At 34.1% G+C, this 17,933-nt stretch overlaps 5 protein-coding genes and 1 non-coding gene across 7 annotated transcripts in view; 5 read left to right on the top strand and 1 right to left on the bottom strand.

Annotated features, from left to right (window-relative positions):
• The first annotated feature begins 30 nt into the window (after positions 1-30).
• On the top strand, positions 31-857 carry LOC108837537 (uncharacterized). The gene is made up of 3 exons (XR_008935390.1): positions 31-169; positions 349-509; positions 635-857. It is a non-coding gene; the product is annotated as an uncharacterized LOC108837537 (transcript).
• Positions 858-2,251: 1,394 nt separating this feature from the next.
• The window catches only part of LOC108811819 (uncharacterized), a 67,659-nt gene continuing 51,977 nt past the window's right edge, over positions 2,252-17,933 (top strand). Inside the window, exon 1 of the mRNA XM_056989446.1 lies at positions 2,252-2,488. The gene's annotated coding sequence lies outside the window, so the exon portion shown is untranslated. The remainder of the gene's footprint in view (positions 2,489-17,933) is intronic.
• Positions 2,486-4,625, top strand: LOC108836305 (uncharacterized). Its single transcript, XM_018609477.2, is given in 6 exon segments — positions 2,486-2,554; positions 2,556-2,589; positions 2,696-2,849; positions 2,962-3,067; positions 3,165-4,172; positions 4,257-4,625. Coding segments are annotated over 6 exon segments (1,587 nt in total). The 5' UTR covers positions 2,486-2,497; the 3' UTR covers positions 4,485-4,625.
• Positions 7,905-10,318, top strand: LOC108807079 (putative serine/threonine-protein kinase). Of its 2 annotated transcripts, XM_018579322.2 has the most exons (7): positions 7,905-8,066; positions 8,153-8,261; positions 8,434-8,546; positions 8,636-8,846; positions 8,926-9,163; positions 9,242-9,392; positions 9,780-10,318. In XM_018579322.2, exons 2-7 carry the CDS (start codon positions 8,189-8,191, stop codon positions 10,164-10,166), a joined length of 1,173 nt encoding a protein of 390 aa, XP_018434824.2. In that variant the 5' UTR covers positions 7,905-8,066; positions 8,153-8,188; the 3' UTR covers positions 10,167-10,318. The 2 variants fall into 2 exon arrangements, with proteins under 2 accessions (XP_018434824.2, XP_018434823.2); XM_018579321.2 differs by having other exon boundaries at positions 7,905-8,261.
• LOC108809947 (uncharacterized) lies at positions 13,185-14,509 on the top strand. Its single transcript, XM_018582078.2, has one exon. The coding sequence runs from the start codon at positions 13,303-13,305 to the stop codon at positions 14,491-14,493; it is 1,191 nt and encodes a 396-aa protein (XP_018437580.1). The 5' UTR covers positions 13,185-13,302; the 3' UTR covers positions 14,494-14,509.
• LOC108809556 (josephin-like protein) lies at positions 16,484-17,063 on the bottom strand. Its single transcript, XM_018581695.2, has one exon. The coding sequence runs from the start codon at positions 17,009-17,011 to the stop codon at positions 16,601-16,603; it is 411 nt and encodes a 136-aa protein (XP_018437197.1). The 5' UTR covers positions 17,012-17,063; the 3' UTR covers positions 16,484-16,600.

Genomic DNA, 17,933 nt, shown 5'->3' with positions numbered 1-17,933 from the left:
TGTTGGTCTCTTGCTTATGTCTTTCTTCTTTGGATGCTTACATCACTCACCACAATGTTATTTTACACTAATTCACTGGAGCCTTGTGTGGAAATGCTGAATGAGTCAATAAATGTGTGCATACTCAATCTCTGAGCATTCCTCCTGAAACCTGTACCTTTTATGTAATGTATGGATTGTGCTGTTCTTTGGCTTCCAAAGCTCAGTTTTATTTTCTCTGGCTCATACAGGTCTCAACTATGTTTCATGATAATATTTCTCTGACATGTGTTTGTATAAGCTCAAAATAAACATACTGTCAAATACATCAATGCGTCCCTGACAGTAGGTGTTGCATATCTGTGGCAGCTCTCCGACTCATTACAGGGAAAGATACATAAAGAGGATAGTGGGGATGCCTGGGGAATGGATAAGTAGTACTGAGAGGATGTGATCAGAGTTCCAGAAGGACATTGTTGGGTAGAGGAGATAACAAAGCTTCCAGCTTAGACTCAAGAACCTTTGGTCCTGTAAGTCCTCTCTCTCCTTTCCCTTAACACATAATCTGAAACGTAGACGGTCCATATGATGATACTCTTGAAGACCTGTCCCATGGCCATGTGAATAAAGTGGATAAACTTGTTTTGTTTGGCAGATTCCCTTGGGTTTAATTAGAGGACGGGTCACCCGTGTCGTGTGGCCTCCTCAAAGACTAAGCGAGATTGGTGGATAAAAAGGTAGCGAGAGGGACGAAAAGGTAAATTTCTTGATCCCCACCGTATGAAATATTCTCTCTTCCTCGAGATCCATTGATGAATCTTCTTTAAACTGTAAGAATGGTTTTTTCAGAAAGATAAAAAATTGGAGTTCTTTTTGTTGTTCACATTTGTAAACCGGTTTTCTGGTGTTCATTTTTTTATAGAATTATTCGTCTTTGCTCAAGTGATGATTCACTTTTATCCATGTGTTTCTATCATTTTTGGACCATTGTTTTGTTCGTTTAAAATCCAAATCATTCATTTGATGTCTAACGACAGTGGAGGAATCTATCTGCAAGTTCAGTATATATATGCATGTAATAATGTTTGGTCTTGCCTTCTTATCCGCTAGTGGGTAGTGGCCTTTCCGTAATTACATATCATGTTCATGGGTAAAGACTACACAAACATTCATTAGATTCTCTGCGTTTTGAAACTGATGCTTTGAACTCTGTTTCAAACTTTCAAACCGTACTCAATTAAATATAGAGAGATGGTACAGCTAAATGCTTGTCTGTTTCGAAACCAGAATTTTTAAAAAATAAAAAACCAACTAGATCTTGACCCGCCCAACCGGGGCGGGTATTTATTTTATGTTTTTAGTTTTTTTAATTTTATAAATGATATATTTTTAATATTTAAACATAAATTTAGATTGAAATTAACATTTGTAGTTATATAAAAATAATTAAAGTTTTAAAAAATATTTTGATATAAATTTTAAATTCCTAACTAAAATAATATAGAGATGGGTCATAATTTTTCCAATTCCAAATCTTAGCATTCTTAATGACAAATAAAATAATTTATAAATACATAAAATATATAAAACATATTTGAAATTAAAATATTTAAAAAAAAAAAAAATTACGCCATTGTTGTTTATTTCTATTGTTTGACCCGTGGCCGTATAAATATTTGCTTTCACTTCAATTTTTTTTCTTTGTTCTAATGTATATATATATATATATATATATATATATATATATATGTGTAAATTAATATGTATTACATAATTGTTAGTATAACATTTTAAAACAAAATTTTATATATTATTTTAAATAATTTATATTATGTGATTTTAATCGTCTATTATATCACAGCGTATCATATAAAATCTAATATTTATAACTAATTGGACTTATATTATAAAAGTGTTATACTAACAATTTATAAATAAAATATTTTATATTTTATCTATATGATATATAAATTGATTTTGATGTGTGATTTTTATTTTATTATTTTATTAATAAATATTGAAAAATATTAAATGTTTAACAAAAAATCTATTAGAAATTTTATTTTGGTTAAGGTTCATTCTATTAAAGAAATCTATATTTTATAATTAGGAAAGACATTAATACTTAAATCTATCATTTAAATAAGGAAAATACAAAAATCTCTATTATCTTTGTTACCAAACAAAATTTAATTTTTTTAAAGATTCATATCCCTGTTTCCAAACAAAAGCTTAAAGTACTTCTACTTTAATAAGATAGATAATAAAAAAAAATAAAAAACAAACTCGTCGAGTTAGAGAACATCTTGCCCACCTTCTTCTGTTGTGTCATATTCATAAAACGTTGTGGGTTCTTATCTCCTGTTCTTAATAATGGCTTCTACGAATCTCATTTTGTGGCTGTTATAGTTTCTTCGAGGGGTCCCTTGTTGTGATCTCCTCAGATCTGTTTTGGTCCGACTCTTTTTTACGTTGTGGTGCAAGTTCAGACACGAGACACCAGAAAGAGGTTTCAAGAATGTTGACCAACGACAGAGATGAAGAACTCTCAATGTTCCTTGAGATGCGTCGACTGTGAGAAAGAACACAGGGGAGAATCTCTCTTAACAGGTTCGTCTCCTCGTGTATCTTTCTATATTGTAAACGTATATAAATCATTAGAATTTGTCTGTCTTCGGCAATGGTGTTTGAATTTTGTTCTGTCTCTTTTTTATAGGATCTGATAATATTAGTGTCAACGGAGCGTTGACGACTGCTGTGTCCGAGGCGCTCTCTGGTATCTCCGAAACGGTGTCTCAGCGTTATCCTCTCCGGAGAACCGCCGCTGAGAACTTCTTGTACTCAGAGAATGAGAAATCTGATTACGATTGGTAACGTTCCCACTCCTTATAATATTTGTATCAGAAATTTGGAAGTAAAGTTCAAAGATCTTGCAGTCTGAATCTATCATCGTTGTTGTTGTTGTTCTTGTCTCTTGTTCAGGCTGCTTACACCTCCTGGCACGCCTCAGTTTGAGAAAGAGTCACATAGGAGCGTAATGAATCAACTTGATGCTCCCAACTCACGCCCAACGGTTCTTAAATCTCGGGTATGAAACTTGTTAGGACAGAACAGAACTGGCTCAGGTGTATGTTTGTCTTTTGTAGTTACACCCATTTATTTAAAACTCTTGTTTGGTTCTGCAGCTAGGGAACAGCCGTGAAGAGATGATCTCAGGGAACAGCAATAAGCTCCAAATGTCGTCGAGCTCTGGACCAAGCTCTTCTTCCTCTGTAGCTGGACTCAGAAGACCATCTTCATCGTGTAGCTCAAGGTCAACGAGTAGACCTTCCACACCAACCAGTAGGTCAACGAGTAGACCTTCCACACCAACTAGAAGGTCTACTACAACTACAACCACGTCCACAGCAAGGCCTGTGACCACCACCAGAGGTTCAACCTCTAGATCCTCAACACCCACCTCACGCGCCACCTTAACTGCCGCCCGTGCTACTACCTCTACAGCGGCTCCACGCACCACAACATCAACTGGTTCAGCTAGATCAGCTACTCCAACTCGGTCTAAAACCCAACCGTCTTCTTCTGCACCTTCTGAAAAACCTCTATCAAGGCAAGCCACACCAACCCGCAGGCCTTCAACCCCCACGGGTCCATCAATAGTTTCCAATAAAGCTCCCTCTCGAGGGACGTCTCCAGCTCCAACGGTGAAGTCATCTCGGCCACGGAAACCACCGGAGATGCCTGGTTTCTCTTTAGAAGCCCCACCGAATCTTAGGACCACTTTACCAGACAGGCCAGGCTCAGCTTCAAGAGGCAGACCCGGAGTAGCCTCAGCACCAGGCTCAAGATCGTCTTCCATAGAACGTGGCAGTGGTGGCCCCACCAGTGGTAGGCAATCTTGTTCTCCTTCCAGACGTCGGGCTCCTATTGGAAACACCAACGGGAGCCTCCCAAGTGCTCGTGGTGGGCGAGGAGGGAAGGCTAACAACGGTGGGAATAGCTACGATAGCATGAGCCCGGTGGCTATGGGAAATAAAATGGTCGAGAGAGTGGTGAACATGAGGAAACTAGGTCCACCACGTGTAACAGAGAATGGTGGTCGAGGAACCGTGAAATCTAACTCAGCTTTTAACAGCCTTGGGTATGGGAGAAACCTCTCCAAGAGCTCCATCGATATGGCCTTAAGACATATGGTACAATCACTCTTTACAATATTCATTATATGTCAAAATTATGAGTGTAATAACATCGTTAACTGTTGGTTTCAACGTGTGTAGGATATAAGACGAGGCATGACAGGAAATCTCCGGCCGCTGGTGACAAAAGTTCCGGCGTCATCAATGTACAGCGTGAGAAGCGGGTCGACTAGTGTCACGAACTCTCCGGTGGCTACTAGCAGTACCATGAGCTCATCAGAACTGAGTGTGGACAACATCAACATTTTGAGCTTAGATGGGAATGATGCTGAAAACGATGATCTTCTCAGCGAGAGAAGCTATTCTTGACCTATATTTACTATGTATCCTATGTTCTTTGTTTTGTTACCATACTTAAATAACGTGTTTCTAGAGATACTGAAACGTATCGAGGCAACTCTTGATCATGTTTAAGTCTTCATGGAATTTTGATGAGTGTTCAAAGGTGGATTCCAGTTTCTACGGCGTTTAGACAAAAAGGCACATACATTGATCTTAACAGCCACTTATGAAGAAGTCTATATCTAAATCTACACTGGATGATTCTATATAAACACCAGCATGCTGCCAATTACATTTGTTATTCAAAATCAAAGCAAAGTTGTTAAGCGGTTAATCTTATTATTCTAGTTTTGAAAGTCAAACAAAGTTTATCCATGTAGAATCAAATCATCCACAAGGTAAGCACTTTCTAGGCATAATGTTTTTTTATAAGCACAATGTTGTTTGAAGCAGAGACATGCAAGTGGGTTATTGCTAGTGGTAAATAAGGGAACATCCCCACAAAAGTATCTCCAACCCATAAAACTATTTTTGTGTCAAAACCATACTATTTTAGTGTAATTTTAGCACTAAAAAGGAGTTCTTCTCCAACCACAACATCAAACTTCACACCAAAATTATTTTATAATATTATATGTATTTATTTTTTTTATTTATCATTTATTTATTTGTAAGTTTTATTAACAAAATAAGTGAATAATAGTGTTTCCGTAGAGTGAATAGTGTTTTAGTGTGGTGAATAGTGTCACACCAAATTTGGTATGAAATTATAGTGTTACACTAAAATAGTGTAGTTTTTGCAGTTCTATTAAAGAGATTTTGGTGTAAAAACTACACTAAAATAATGTTTTGCAGTCCATTGGAAATGGCTAACTTGTCTCGTTTGGTTTGTATGAGAACTGAGAAGTCAAAAAGAACAAGTCATTGTGAGGAGGATATATAACGCGTCCTCACGTTTAGAGAACAAGAAAACCAGACCTTAACTGACCAAGTTGTTACGTGTCACAACTCCACCAAAGTCGTGTGCATATTATAGAATTATAACGATTGCTTTTAGTGTACATATATTTTTGATAAAACGAATCAAGATTGGTCAAATCTGTTTTTGTATTTTTGTGTCACTATCAACAAGGTGGACTTTTTGCAATTTTGTTTGTGTGGTGCACATAAATAAATACTGACGCGTTTCTTGGAATGATGATGTCATATGCAATCTTAAAATTCGTTTTCAGACTGAACGAAAGTAAACAAATAGTTAAACAGCGACATTATAAAAAGATGACGTAAGGCTAGGTGAAAAACAAAAGCTCGATTTGAATTGTTATCTCTTTTGGTGATTTCATTTTATGCGTAATGGTGACGTCAAGTTGGGGTATTTTAATGACGTTTAGTTTTAGTTTTTTTTTGTTTTCAAAACATGAAAATGTTGACAAACTTTTTTGAAATGAAAAGAAAAATGTGCACGTGGTAGAGTCTGAACGGCGACAATAATTACAACGCCGAAGTTAATGTGCCGTGTAGTTTGGTACTCAAGCATTAACTGATTACCTATCAACTCTTAGGTTATGAATGGGGAGAGCAGGAGAGAAGCAGATCATGTAGCGTTGTAGAAGATCTGCATTTTATCCCCATTCACCATTTTTTGTTTGAAAATTGTATTATGCAGGAGATCTACAAGCAGTTCAGATTTTTTTGTTTTTTTCTGGAAAAAAACAGATCTCTTACATGCAGTTTTGTCCACTAGCATTTGGTGATGATTCACCCATTTTTCTTCTTTTATGACAAATAAATGATTTTATTTCAAATTAAATGATATATTTAATATTTTTCTATAAAGAGCATATATTCATTTTATTTAACTTACAATTTTTACAATAAAAAAATATCATGATTTACTTATCTCTGTTTCTATTTTTTATATAAGTTAATACTTATCTAAATTATTTATATGATGTGTGTGTGTGTTTTAATTATGTAAATGTATAATATTGTACTTAGATATATATATATATAATATATATATTAATGAAAGATAGACTTATTTGGTTAATTACTAATATTTTCATATTATAATTTAAAAATACACTAACATAGATTTAGTGCAATATTTATTGTTATTTATTTATTATATTTATATATTATGTATTATTCTAATTTTTATTATTCAAATATAATTTATTTTTATCCTGTTTTCTCATTATAAACTGTAATCAGACAGTAAAATTGTGACTTGGTTCGATATTAAAATCCAGCATTTTAAATTAATTGTAATTTTGGAAATCATTAAAAAATCATATATTTCTAATTTATGTCTAAATAATTTATTTTTGTCATATTTTATATCATTTTTTCTATTTTCATATCATTTTAAATTTTAACAATGATATAAAATTGTATCAAAATAATTTTATAGTTATACTTAGGTATTTAGTTTAAAATTATATTAAAATTCAAAATTCGGTTGGTTCTGCTCGACCATTGATCCATCTATAATGAATGTAGTAAGCTGTTTGATCTGCACTTGATCCGCTTGATCTGCATGATCTGCACTTGATCCGCATGATGTGCATGATCTGCTTGATCTGCACCGCTTGAACTGCTTTTACCATTCGGAACCTTAATATTAACAGTTGCTGATCTGCTATACTTTCCGTATTTTCTAAAATGTCATTTCAACATTTTTTGTTGCATAAAATAGTATTTTAAAATTTTCATATAGTTTAATATTAATTACAAATACATTAATTAGATAAATAATTTTATTTATTTCAAATATTATTAATTAAATATTTATAATTAATAAAAAATAAAATATATCTCACTTAATATTTAATTTGTATGAAACATGTTAAGATAACATTTCTTACGATACAAAGGGATTATTAAATTGAGTGTTAATGTAGAAAAGGGTGGTAATTAATCTTAAATAAAATTTACTAAAAGTACAGAAGTTTGTGGTACTTTACTGATTGTACTTTGAAAACTGAGTATTTTCATTTATTGTTTTTGAAATAGTTTTATTTCTTTTTGAAACTTATTTATAATAGATTTCACAGCTAATAAATAGCAGATTTATAGTTGACAAAAAAAATAGCACATTTATATGGTCAGATAATTCACATTTATGAAGAGGACGAACTATTAAATTTGACTTATGAAGAGCACATAATAATAATTAAGCTAAAAAAAAGAGAATAACAAAATAGCTCATTGATAAATTTCTAAATTTTACTCCAATCAGTGAGACTTTTATAGTCTCGTCGTCGTGTACATGTCAGTGTCACTATCAATCAGAACACAGCAGCCGGACAAAGAAAAAACAAATTAAATAGGACAACAGAAATTGCAGAAATACCTTTTTAGCGTATAGACACTGTTCATGGGTCCTATCTGGGTGGGTTTGGTTTGGTTTAATGTATTTGACATCCTCACGAAAAAGTTTGGAAAACAAAAAAAAAAGAACAGAAAAGAAAAGCAAAACTCATGAGATATCTATTTGATCAAACTCTTTGGTCTTTCTTCCTGAGCGATATGGCTTTTCCCCACTAAGCAACTTTTTTTTCAAACAGCTACACATAATCTTCTTCTTCTTCCAGATTCTGTATTCAGGTCAAACTAAAAGTTCTTGTCGGAAAATCTAAGTTTTATTCTCTATCAGAACAGTTTCTTGATTTGAGCTTCCTCTGTTCTTGTAGTGATTCTTGTATATCTTCTCTGTGGGGAGGTTTGTGATGCATTTTAATTGCTTTGGACTTCTTGATATGTGCAAAGGAAATGATCATCTTGGACAAAAAGAAGCTGAAGGTATATATATACAAACCATTCCATGGATACATATTATTGATGATTTTAGGGTTTCTTAAATTCCATCTCAAATTCGTTTCTTGGTTTTGGCTTCTTCTTGCAACTTTGGTTGACCAAAAATAGATTTACTCACTTCTTCTTCTTCTTGATCTTTTTTCTTTGAATGATTCAGAGATTTGCACCGACAATGTGAGAGTCTTTTCATATAACTCATTAAGATCAGCCACAGATAATTTCCATCCAACCAACAGAATCGGTGGTGGTGGCTTTGGTGTTGTCTTCAGGGTGAGAAACAATTAATGGATATAACCTATATATTACTATTTACAATCTTTAATCTCAAATGTTGATGTTTCTTTGGTGAATCTTTGCAGGGAGTATTGAGAGATGGGACACAAGTAGCTGTGAAATCACTTTCAGCAGAATCAAAACAAGGCACACGAGAGTTCTTAACCGAGATCAACTTGATATCCAACATTCATCATCCTAACCTTGTTAAACTCATTGGCTGCTGCGTCGAAGGGAACAATCGGATTCTTGTCTATGAGTACCTTGAGAACAACAGTCTTTCTAGTGTTTTGCTTGGTAATCTTCTGAGTCTTTCTCTACCAATGTCTCACTCTTTCTTGTATTTCTGATGTTGTTTGAGTGGTTTAATTATTAGGTTCGAGGAGTAAGTATGTTCCGCTAGATTGGTCGAAACGAGCTGCCATTTGCGTTGGGACAGCTTCTGGTTTAGCTTTCCTTCACGAGGAAGTGGAGCCTCAGGTTGTTCACCGTGACATCAAGGCGAGTAACATCTTGTTAGACCGAGTCTTTTCTCCCAAGATTGGAGATTTTGGGTTGGCAAAGCTTTTTCCAGACAATGTCACTCATGTCAGTACCAGAGTTGCTGGAACAGTGTAAGAAAACGTTTTCTTGTTAAACGTAATAGTTTCCATCTAAAAGTAGTGTCAGCTGATGAAACTGAGGTTATACAGGGGATACTTGGCTCCTGAATACGCACTTCTAGGTCAGTTAACAAAAAAAGCAGACGTTTACAGCTTTGGGATACTTGTGCTTGAAGTCATTAGTGGTGGTAGTAGCAGCAGAGCCGCCTTTACAGACGAGTTCTTGGTTCTTGTCGAATGGGTAAAGCTATAAACTCTAATACCTCAACACTTACTCCCTCTATTCCTTAAGATGTATGTTTATGTGTTTTTACACCTATTAAAAAAATTGATAATAAATGTATTGTTTTACAAATTTCTCATAATTCTAAATCAATAGTATTTCAAAAAAGTACAACTAATTTTTTTAAGTTTAGATTTCACATTTAAAACTTCACTTTTTTTTTTTTGAACACCCACATTTAAAACTTCACACATGCTTCTTTTTGAAACAAAATTATATTAAAACAGTTGTATTTTAAGAATAGATGAGTATGTAAATGAAAACACCTAGACATTGTGGTGACATTTGAAAAAAAAACATATGTAAATGTGATCAAGGGTTTATAGTTAATCTGTGGTTTGGTAGGTATGGAAGCTGAGGGAAGAAGGGAGGCTACTAGAGTGCGTTGATCCTGATCTAACAAATTTTCCACAAGATGAAGTGATAAGATTTATTAAGGTGGCTCTGTTCTGCACTCAAGCCGCGGCACAGAAGAGACCAAACATGAAGCAAGTGGTGGAGATGCTTAGCAGGAAAGAGATTAACCTCAATGAAGCTGCCTTAACAGAGCCTGGTGTCTACAGAGGTGTCAACAAGGGACGCAACCACCGTGGCCTTGGTCTTAGAGGTGGCACCTCACAGGAGAGCTCATCAACAGAAGGTTACAAAGGGAAAAGTTCAGCGGCTCCTCGAGGGTCGTCTTCGGCTTCTGTTATTACATTTCAGAGTATTACAGAGGTGGCTCCTAGATGATGATTCTTTCTGGTGATAGAGCAGATATATTAATATTCTTGACTATTGATTAGCTTCTGATGTATTAGTATATTCATATACATAAAGCCATCTTAAATGCCAAGAGGAATATATTTTTAATTCAATAAAATAATGATGGTTTTGTTGCTTCATTTGCAAGAAGCACAAGCTTAGGTCTACTCGTACCACTGAGAGAAAGAGCAAGAACACATGCACTTTCACAAATTATCTAGGTTAAGGTATGCTCCTACCAATTCAATATAATGTTTGAAGAGAGAGTACAATGATTGATGATTCAACCTCACAACCTGACAAGCTGATCCTATCACAACATTGCAAGTAGTCTCTCCTCCAATAAACCGGCCTAACTAGCAATCACAAATCATGATCAGAACACTGAAATGAAGCCAATTGTTTGAGATCACAACTCAATGTCTTGCAAATATCTTGATATTTTCAAGAATCAGCTCTACAAAAAGTGGCTGATGAGTCTTGTGCTTCGCTAAACAGATTCTTCACTTGGTCTTCACTTGATGAGCCCACAAGAAATCATGTAAGAAAATAAGTGTTTTAAGTCTGAAGCTTATACTTAACAATAGTATAGGATAAATAGAACACCAAAGATGCCCCATCTGGGACCAATGTCAGTTTAGTTGTGTGACATTTCAATATGTCCCAGCTGTGAGTTAAACTATAATTGGCATGAAGCATGATTTGCAAACATTCTCTCGAATTTGAATGATTGAAACGTACTAATAGTATATACTAACCATGTCAATAATGAGATGCGTATATTATACGTCAAATAAAAAAAGAGATAAGTATAATATTATGAACTGTTTTCATGTACCTAACTATGCTTTCAATTGTTAAAGTCAAGATGCTTCCCATATCTTAACAGCGAGAGACGTTGTGTGGATGAAAAAGGTAGGTGGACTTATTCAAATATTTCTTTTTTTCTCACCTTGATTTCCAGATCAAGTACTTTATCCGAAGAAAAATCAAATGATGAATGATGGATTAGACAAAAAAATATGTAAACAATTAGACAAAAAACTATAAAGAAATCAAACAACTTGATCTAATAGGAAAGTGCCTCACAAATCTAGAAGACTAGAACCTAGACCTCACCTTTGGCCTTTAAGGTGCCTTCTTAGTTAGAGGCTTACAGCAACGAAATTAGGGAGTTTTCTCTTTTTAATTAAAAGTAATAAGATTCCACCAAAGACGGCCTAATAAAGTTAAATACGATTATTAGCTATAAGGTTAAGACCATATCAAAAGAAATATTCAAAATTGCTCTGTCCTTAGAAGAACAACCAGAAAGAATTATTAAAAACCCTCAACATGTAAATAAAGAAACGATTAGAGACTCAGACTAATGGATAATGTAGTTAAATATGTTCATTAAATTAATAAATCCAAAACTAACCAAAATACCAATATGAAAATCAAACCGAAACTTTCGGTCTATTCTCTATAAAATTGAAAAATTAAAACCAACATCAAGTCTAAAAGAGGGAAAAACTCAAACGAAAACTAAAACTATAACTTTTTTCTATGAGGATATATTCAACCGATAGTTTTATGTGATTTATATTAAAATGAAAAATTCACTATTATTTAAATATGAATTTTAAAAACTCATTTAAAATTTATTGTTATTGAACTTGACTTTTTATAAAGTACTCCGAAATTCACTGTTATTAGAAATATTTTAATTTATGTGATTTTAAAGTTTTTAAGTGATTTTAGAGTGTTTGAATGGAATTTCCTAGTTAAAAAAAACTAAAATTCAAGTCTTATATTTTTAGGTGATATTCTAGAGTGGCTTAACAAAAAAATCATCTTTACTCTGCAATTCATTGAAATCATTTAAAACCTCGTTAAAATTCAAATCATCTTAAACTTTAGATTCAATACACTCCCGTAAGTATACCAGGTATACTATACCTCAAACTAATTATTTTTTTATAATAAGCTAAATTTAAGCTGAATCGTATTAAACCGAACTAAAACCGACTTATCCGATCCTAATGGCTGTGTATAACTGATATAATCAAATGAGATGATGAACAAACAGTCGTCAAAAGTTTTGAGATCTTTTAAGAGTATGGAGAAATCATGGTCGTTTATTTAAACTTATGGTCCCCCTCCATTAATTTAACCACATAACTAGATTACGACCCGCCCTAAAGGGCGGAAATTGATTTGTCAAATTTTAATTAATAATATATGGTATATATAATATGTGTATTAGACATATATATAATATATAGAATTTAATAGTGTTATAATTTGTGTTGTACTTGTTATTAGTTTGTATTTAATCTTCTTTCATTTTTAGTATAATAATTTGCCTTGTCACACTTTTTACCTTTTAACTTATACACATAGTTATGTTCTTTTTTAAAAAAAAAACTTATACACATAGTCTCGTAAAATGTAATATATAAAAAAAACATATTTAAAAAATCTACTGACCATATGCCACTATTATTTGGTTGTTTGAACAAAAAAAGTTCATGTTCTTGCATAATTGTGTATGTTGTAATATGATGTAGGTGAAGAGTAAATATATGGAAGTAAAGTTAGTGATACGAACATGAGCCTATGTTGGTCTATGCCACAATTATTTGGTTTTTGGAAGATCAATGAGCATAAGCATATACGGTCTTTGTATGCTTACGTTGTAAATGAGTCGGATATTTTTTCTCTTATGTCTGAAATGATATGGAACTCGTTGATTTAAGAGTGGTTCAGTTTTATATAATCTAATTATATTAAGAGATTAACCAAAAATATTATAAAAGTATTACTGGTTAGGTTTAACTAATCTATGTTGGTTAAGATTTGGTTTAATTTAAGTTGGTAGGTTGCATTGTATAGGAGGCATGATATATTTTAGCACCAACTATGAAAGAGTCCAAAATTTAAATGAGAAATTCAAATAGTAGATAATTCCTAAATTAATAGATTAGATTAATAATGACAAACTGAAGTCTACGTTCTCTGGCGGCTTAAGAACTTTTCAGAACACGACAGCTTCAACCACAAGCAAAAAACAAACTATAAGAAAACAACAAAACACAGACTTCACAAAACTGAGTTCTCCTACCTTTAATTCTCAACCAAAATGGATAACGTCATCGCCAAGAAAGTCACGGTGATGTTCAATCACCGGCGGTTAAACCGCTCACCATCATCACTCTTCACAGCGTCTGCCGCCTCGGTCATATCTCTCATCGTTTTCACGATCTTCATCGTCTCTCATGTACTGGTTAGAGACTTCACAGAGGTTGTGACGATAGAGATCAAAACAGTTGTTCCTTACTTACCTCTGAGGTCAGAGAGAGAGCAAAGTAACTATACGATCACAGTCAAGGAGGATAACAATCTTCACGTTCTCGAGGCTTTTGGAGGCAGAGACGAGAAGTTTCAGCAGAGAGCAACAGAGTTTTTGAGAGATGATTGTGAGGTCAACTTCATGATGACGTGGATCTCTCCCGCGGTTATGTTCGGTAAGAGAGAGGTTTTGTCGGTAGAAAGCGTGTTTAAGTCTCATCCTAAAGGTTGCTTGATCATTTTATCTTCAACGATGGATTCTCCTCTAGGGTTTAGAATCTTGAAACCGTTTCTTGATCGTGGTTACAGAGTTACAGCTATAACTCCTGACTTGCCTTTCCTGCTCAAGGACACGGCCGGAGAGTCTTGGCTCGAGGAGATTCAGACAGGGAAAAGAGATCCTGGAAAGATCTCTTTAGCTCAGAACCTCTCGAACCTAATGAGACTCGCGTACTTGTTCAAGTTCGGAGGTGTTTATCTAGACACTGACATGATTGTTCTGAAGAGTTTCAAACACTTGAGGAACGTGATCGGTGCGCAGACTCTCGAACCGGTTTCGAGAAACTGGACGAGGTTAAACAATGCGGTTTTGATATTTGACAAGAACCATCCTCTCTTGCTCAAATGCGTTGAAGAGTTCGCGTTGACTTTCAACGGAAACGTTTGGGGTCATAACGGACCGTACCTTGTCTCTAGAGTGGCTCGGTCCGTGGAAGGAACCGAGGGGTATAACTTCACCGTCATGACACCTTCTGCGTTTTATTCGGTTAATTGGGTTGAGATTGAGAAGCTCTTCAAGGTTCCAAGAACAGAGAAGGACTTGAAGAGAGTTCAAGTCAAGGTTCTTGAGATGCAGAGGAGAAGCTATGGGTTGCATTTGTGGAATAAGTTTAGTAGTAAGTTTGAAATTGAACAAGGAAGTGCAATGGATAAAATTGTTTCAGATCATTGTGTTATATGTGACAAAGTCACTGCATCATAATACTTTTTGTTTCATTTTGTAAGTTCATTCCACTGTAGTATAGCTTGTTTAACTGTAATTAACTGTAAGAAACAGGAGAAGAAACAGTTTGATGATGGCTTGATTTCTTGATTTGTGGAGTTTTGAGCTTGAAGAAACAGTTGGTTTTCCAGACTTAGAAGGGAGATTTTTACTCTGTAGGAGCAGTAATTTTGGCAATTTAATAGTAGCCTAGCTATGAGATTTTTACTCTTTTTCCTCTATTGGAGTTTTGTTCCATTTGGGTTTTCTCTAATGAAGGTTTTAATGAGGAAAATTTCATGGCATTTCCAAACTTGACTTGTGTCACATGGTTAAGTTTGAGGGGGAAGTTTGAAGGTTTTGAAATTTTGATTATAGAGGGGTTAGCTTAGCAAGTTGAGATGAGTTAAGTGATAGGTTTTTCTTGTTGGTTTTGTTTCTATTTTGTAGATTCAAATTTGATGCACTAGTTGTAAAAAGTTTTGTTTAAATAAAATTTTATATTCATTCAAAAAAAAAACAATAAAAGCCTCATTTTTCTTGTTTGGGCGAATAAATAATCAAATTAGGCCAGGCCCATTTATTGATCAAGCGGCTCTGTTTTCCCGGGATATAGTGTGAAACTTTCAAACGTTACAGGATTTGGTTTGATCACCTAGACATGAAAATGTTTTGTTACTTGGGAGAACACATGAACAGAATGAAGAGAAACATCAAGATAAAAAATTTATTGTCGTAAAAATCACAAGAGACCTCTTCCGTTGTAATGTACATAAATTCATAGAAAATTGTCTTTGTAAGGTGTTGGTTGTAAATGATATTACAATAACCATCGAATCCCCCGTTTCAAACAACATAAAAGACACTAATTATTGACTGATGAGAAACTACGTTAGGTTTTTGTTGAGTGAGAAAATCAAGTTCAAGAACAATAAAGTGAAATGCAGGCAAAGATTATTTTGCCTTAGCTCTTCATCAGTTAGTTGTATGATACAATTCTATTGATCTCTCCATGATTTACCCGTTAATTAATGACATTCATTTTAAGATCAAAAAAATAATGTCAGCATTATGGCTATATGTATATCTTTTAGACTTGTATAGATAGCTAAGATTCAACTACTCCTTTGTCTTTCTCAAACCTACTCAACCTAATGCTCTCTTTACTCATGAAATGTTTTACCTTTTTTAAACAAGACAGAGAATCTTTCTTTATGTCTTTTGCTTTCTTGCCAATGTTATAAAACCTTTTGTTGCAACATCTGGTAGTGCATTCCACTTCTCACACAAGGTCTTTGTCTTGAGAGGAAGAGGAGCACATTTTTTAAAGGTCTAAGCTTTTCCCTTGGATTCTTTAGATACTATTGATACGTTTTGTTCTTGTTAGGTCAGTTTTTCTGGACCTACATTTTCCAAAATGCTAAAAGTATCTTATGATGAAAATAAATTGTGTGTTTCTTTTCTTTTTTGTTGAATCATCAAATCCTTCTTTTAAGAAATTTCTTGGAATTTTCCTCTTGTTATTTTTTGTTGAACAAGAACTATTCTTAATGGGGTCAAAAAAAGAAGAAAGACAAGTGGGGATTTCCCATGAGCTTTCTTGTCTTTGGTCCTTTGATGTCGACCCTCTTTTTGATTTTTAAACCGTGCTTCCCTCTTTTTCTATTGTCATTAAATTAAAATTTAAGAGACAGGTTCATGAAATTTAATCAATAATGGTTTAACACATTGGAAATATAACTTATGTTAGTGTTTATTCCAGAAACAAAACACACAAGATTAGTGTAGTTTTCTATTTATTTCATCCCATAAACCTTGATCTATGGTTAACAATTTTTTTTTGTCAAAAAATTTGTCAAATGAATGTTTTTTTTGGTGTTCAAGAAAAGTGTTTTTTTTTTTGCTAAAACTTGTCCAATGAATGTTGAAAATATGATCAACAATTATTGTTTTCTAGTCAAAACTCGCAATCTTTTTTTTTTTTTGTGAATTGTAAAGACACAAATAAATAAAACACACCTGTACAATGCACAATTCTCAATTCTAAACTCTCTCTAACAATTAAACAGCATAAAAATGACCGACCCTGAATCCGAACCGGTTCAGATCAAGAAGTCCACGTTGGGACAGAGTTTGATCTGGTCAGAGAAAAAGAAGAGTTCAAGAACTGAATGCAGTCTTCAATAGCTTCTGCTCGGTGAGACTCGGACTCAGCTAGAGACTTTGACCTTTTCATATGAATAGAAGACGAAGAAGAAGCAGAGGACGAAGACAGCAAGAACGAGGACGACGTTTTGTCAGTCTTATTCCTCCCGAAGGACATAGAACGCAGTGTTCTGGCGAAGCTAGCTCCGATACGTTGCATCAGCTTCCTCGCGGCAGGCGAGCTCCTTAGACCGCAGCTGAGAAAGCCGATCAGGACCACCTTTCTCCGGTCGTGATGTTTTGAGAATATTGGTTCCTCTGTGGCTTCTAGGTTCGGACAAAAACTTACTCGTTTGCATGCTCTTCGTGACATTTTTCGTCTGTACAATATTGAGAGAGAGAGACCCAAATAGTAAAAAGAGAAGCTAATGGGAGACTTTGAAGACCATTTATAGGGAAGATATGTAGTAATATAGAAGACTTTGGGTGTGAAAATGTAAAGAGATAAAATAGAGGGGTCAGTTCAACAACCACACTCAAAATTGAAACTTGTAACTCAATTTTTTATTTGACAACTTATTTTGCAACTCTTTTTTTCAATCTTGTAATTTATTTATCCACTTTATAATTATTGTAATATATCGTCCACAAAAAAATTCCTATTTATAAGAGGTAGTACAACTACACCTGTATTATACATAAACTGTTATATTTAGCAAGAAAAAAATTTGTTATACGTTTTCCACGAAATTCAACTGGTTTGAACGGTTCAAACTTTGAGAATTTAGAAAAAAATATGAAAGCAAACGCGTCAGCCGACAATTGCAACGAGTAATTTTTTTTAATAGTCTTTGTTGGACGATAAGGTATTGAGTTCACATTACTAGTACATTAATCAAGTAATTAAATGGTTCACAGTAAACCATGTTATTAGTAGTATTCTGTTTATTCAATCTGTCCTTTACATATGTCAACATCAGATTGACCGTCACAAGTAAGCAAAATGTAGAAGCAAACCCATCAAAATGTTGCCTTGTGTATCTCTGCACAATATTCGGTGTGACGTGGTCAACGGTGGGAGGTTCCAGAGGAATGTCTTGTGAAAACAGTGAGTGATGCTTGTGGAAGAAGATGAGTAGTGTGAGGAGTTTGGTTTGGTCTTGGAACGTTTGTCTTTTTTTTTTTATTTATTTAGGATAAGTGTAGGGCTTCTTCTTCTTCTTTCTAGTCTTTTGTTTAATCTTTCTGATGTGTGTTTCCTTTAGTTTCAGGTTTGGACTTAAACCAGTTCCAAA

The sequence above is a fragment of the Raphanus sativus genome, chromosome 6 (assembly GCF_000801105.2).
Source record: "Raphanus sativus cultivar WK10039 chromosome 6, ASM80110v3, whole genome shotgun sequence".
Lineage (NCBI taxonomy): Eukaryota > Viridiplantae > Streptophyta > Magnoliopsida > Brassicales > Brassicaceae > Raphanus > Raphanus sativus.
This window is presented reverse-complemented; position numbering and strand designations above follow the sequence as displayed.

Coding starts and splice junctions, on each gene's coding strand:
- LOC108807079 (XM_018579322.2), top strand. CDS start 8,189: ATGCATTTTAATTGCTTTGGACTTCTTGATATGTGCAAAGGAAATGAT. Junction 8,547..8,635: donor GCTTTGGTGTTGTCTTCAGG/GTGAGAAACAAT, acceptor GAATCTTTGCAG/GGAGTATTGAGAGATGGGAC. Junction 8,847..8,925: donor TCTTTCTAGTGTTTTGCTTG/GTAATCTTCTGA, acceptor TTTAATTATTAG/GTTCGAGGAGTAAGTATGTT.
- LOC108809947 (XM_018582078.2), top strand. CDS start 13,303: ATGGATAACGTCATCGCCAAGAAAGTCACGGTGATGTTCAATCACCGG.
- LOC108809556 (XM_018581695.2), bottom strand. CDS start 17,011: ATGTCACGAAGAGCATGCAAACGAGTAAGTTTTTGTCCGAACCTAGAA.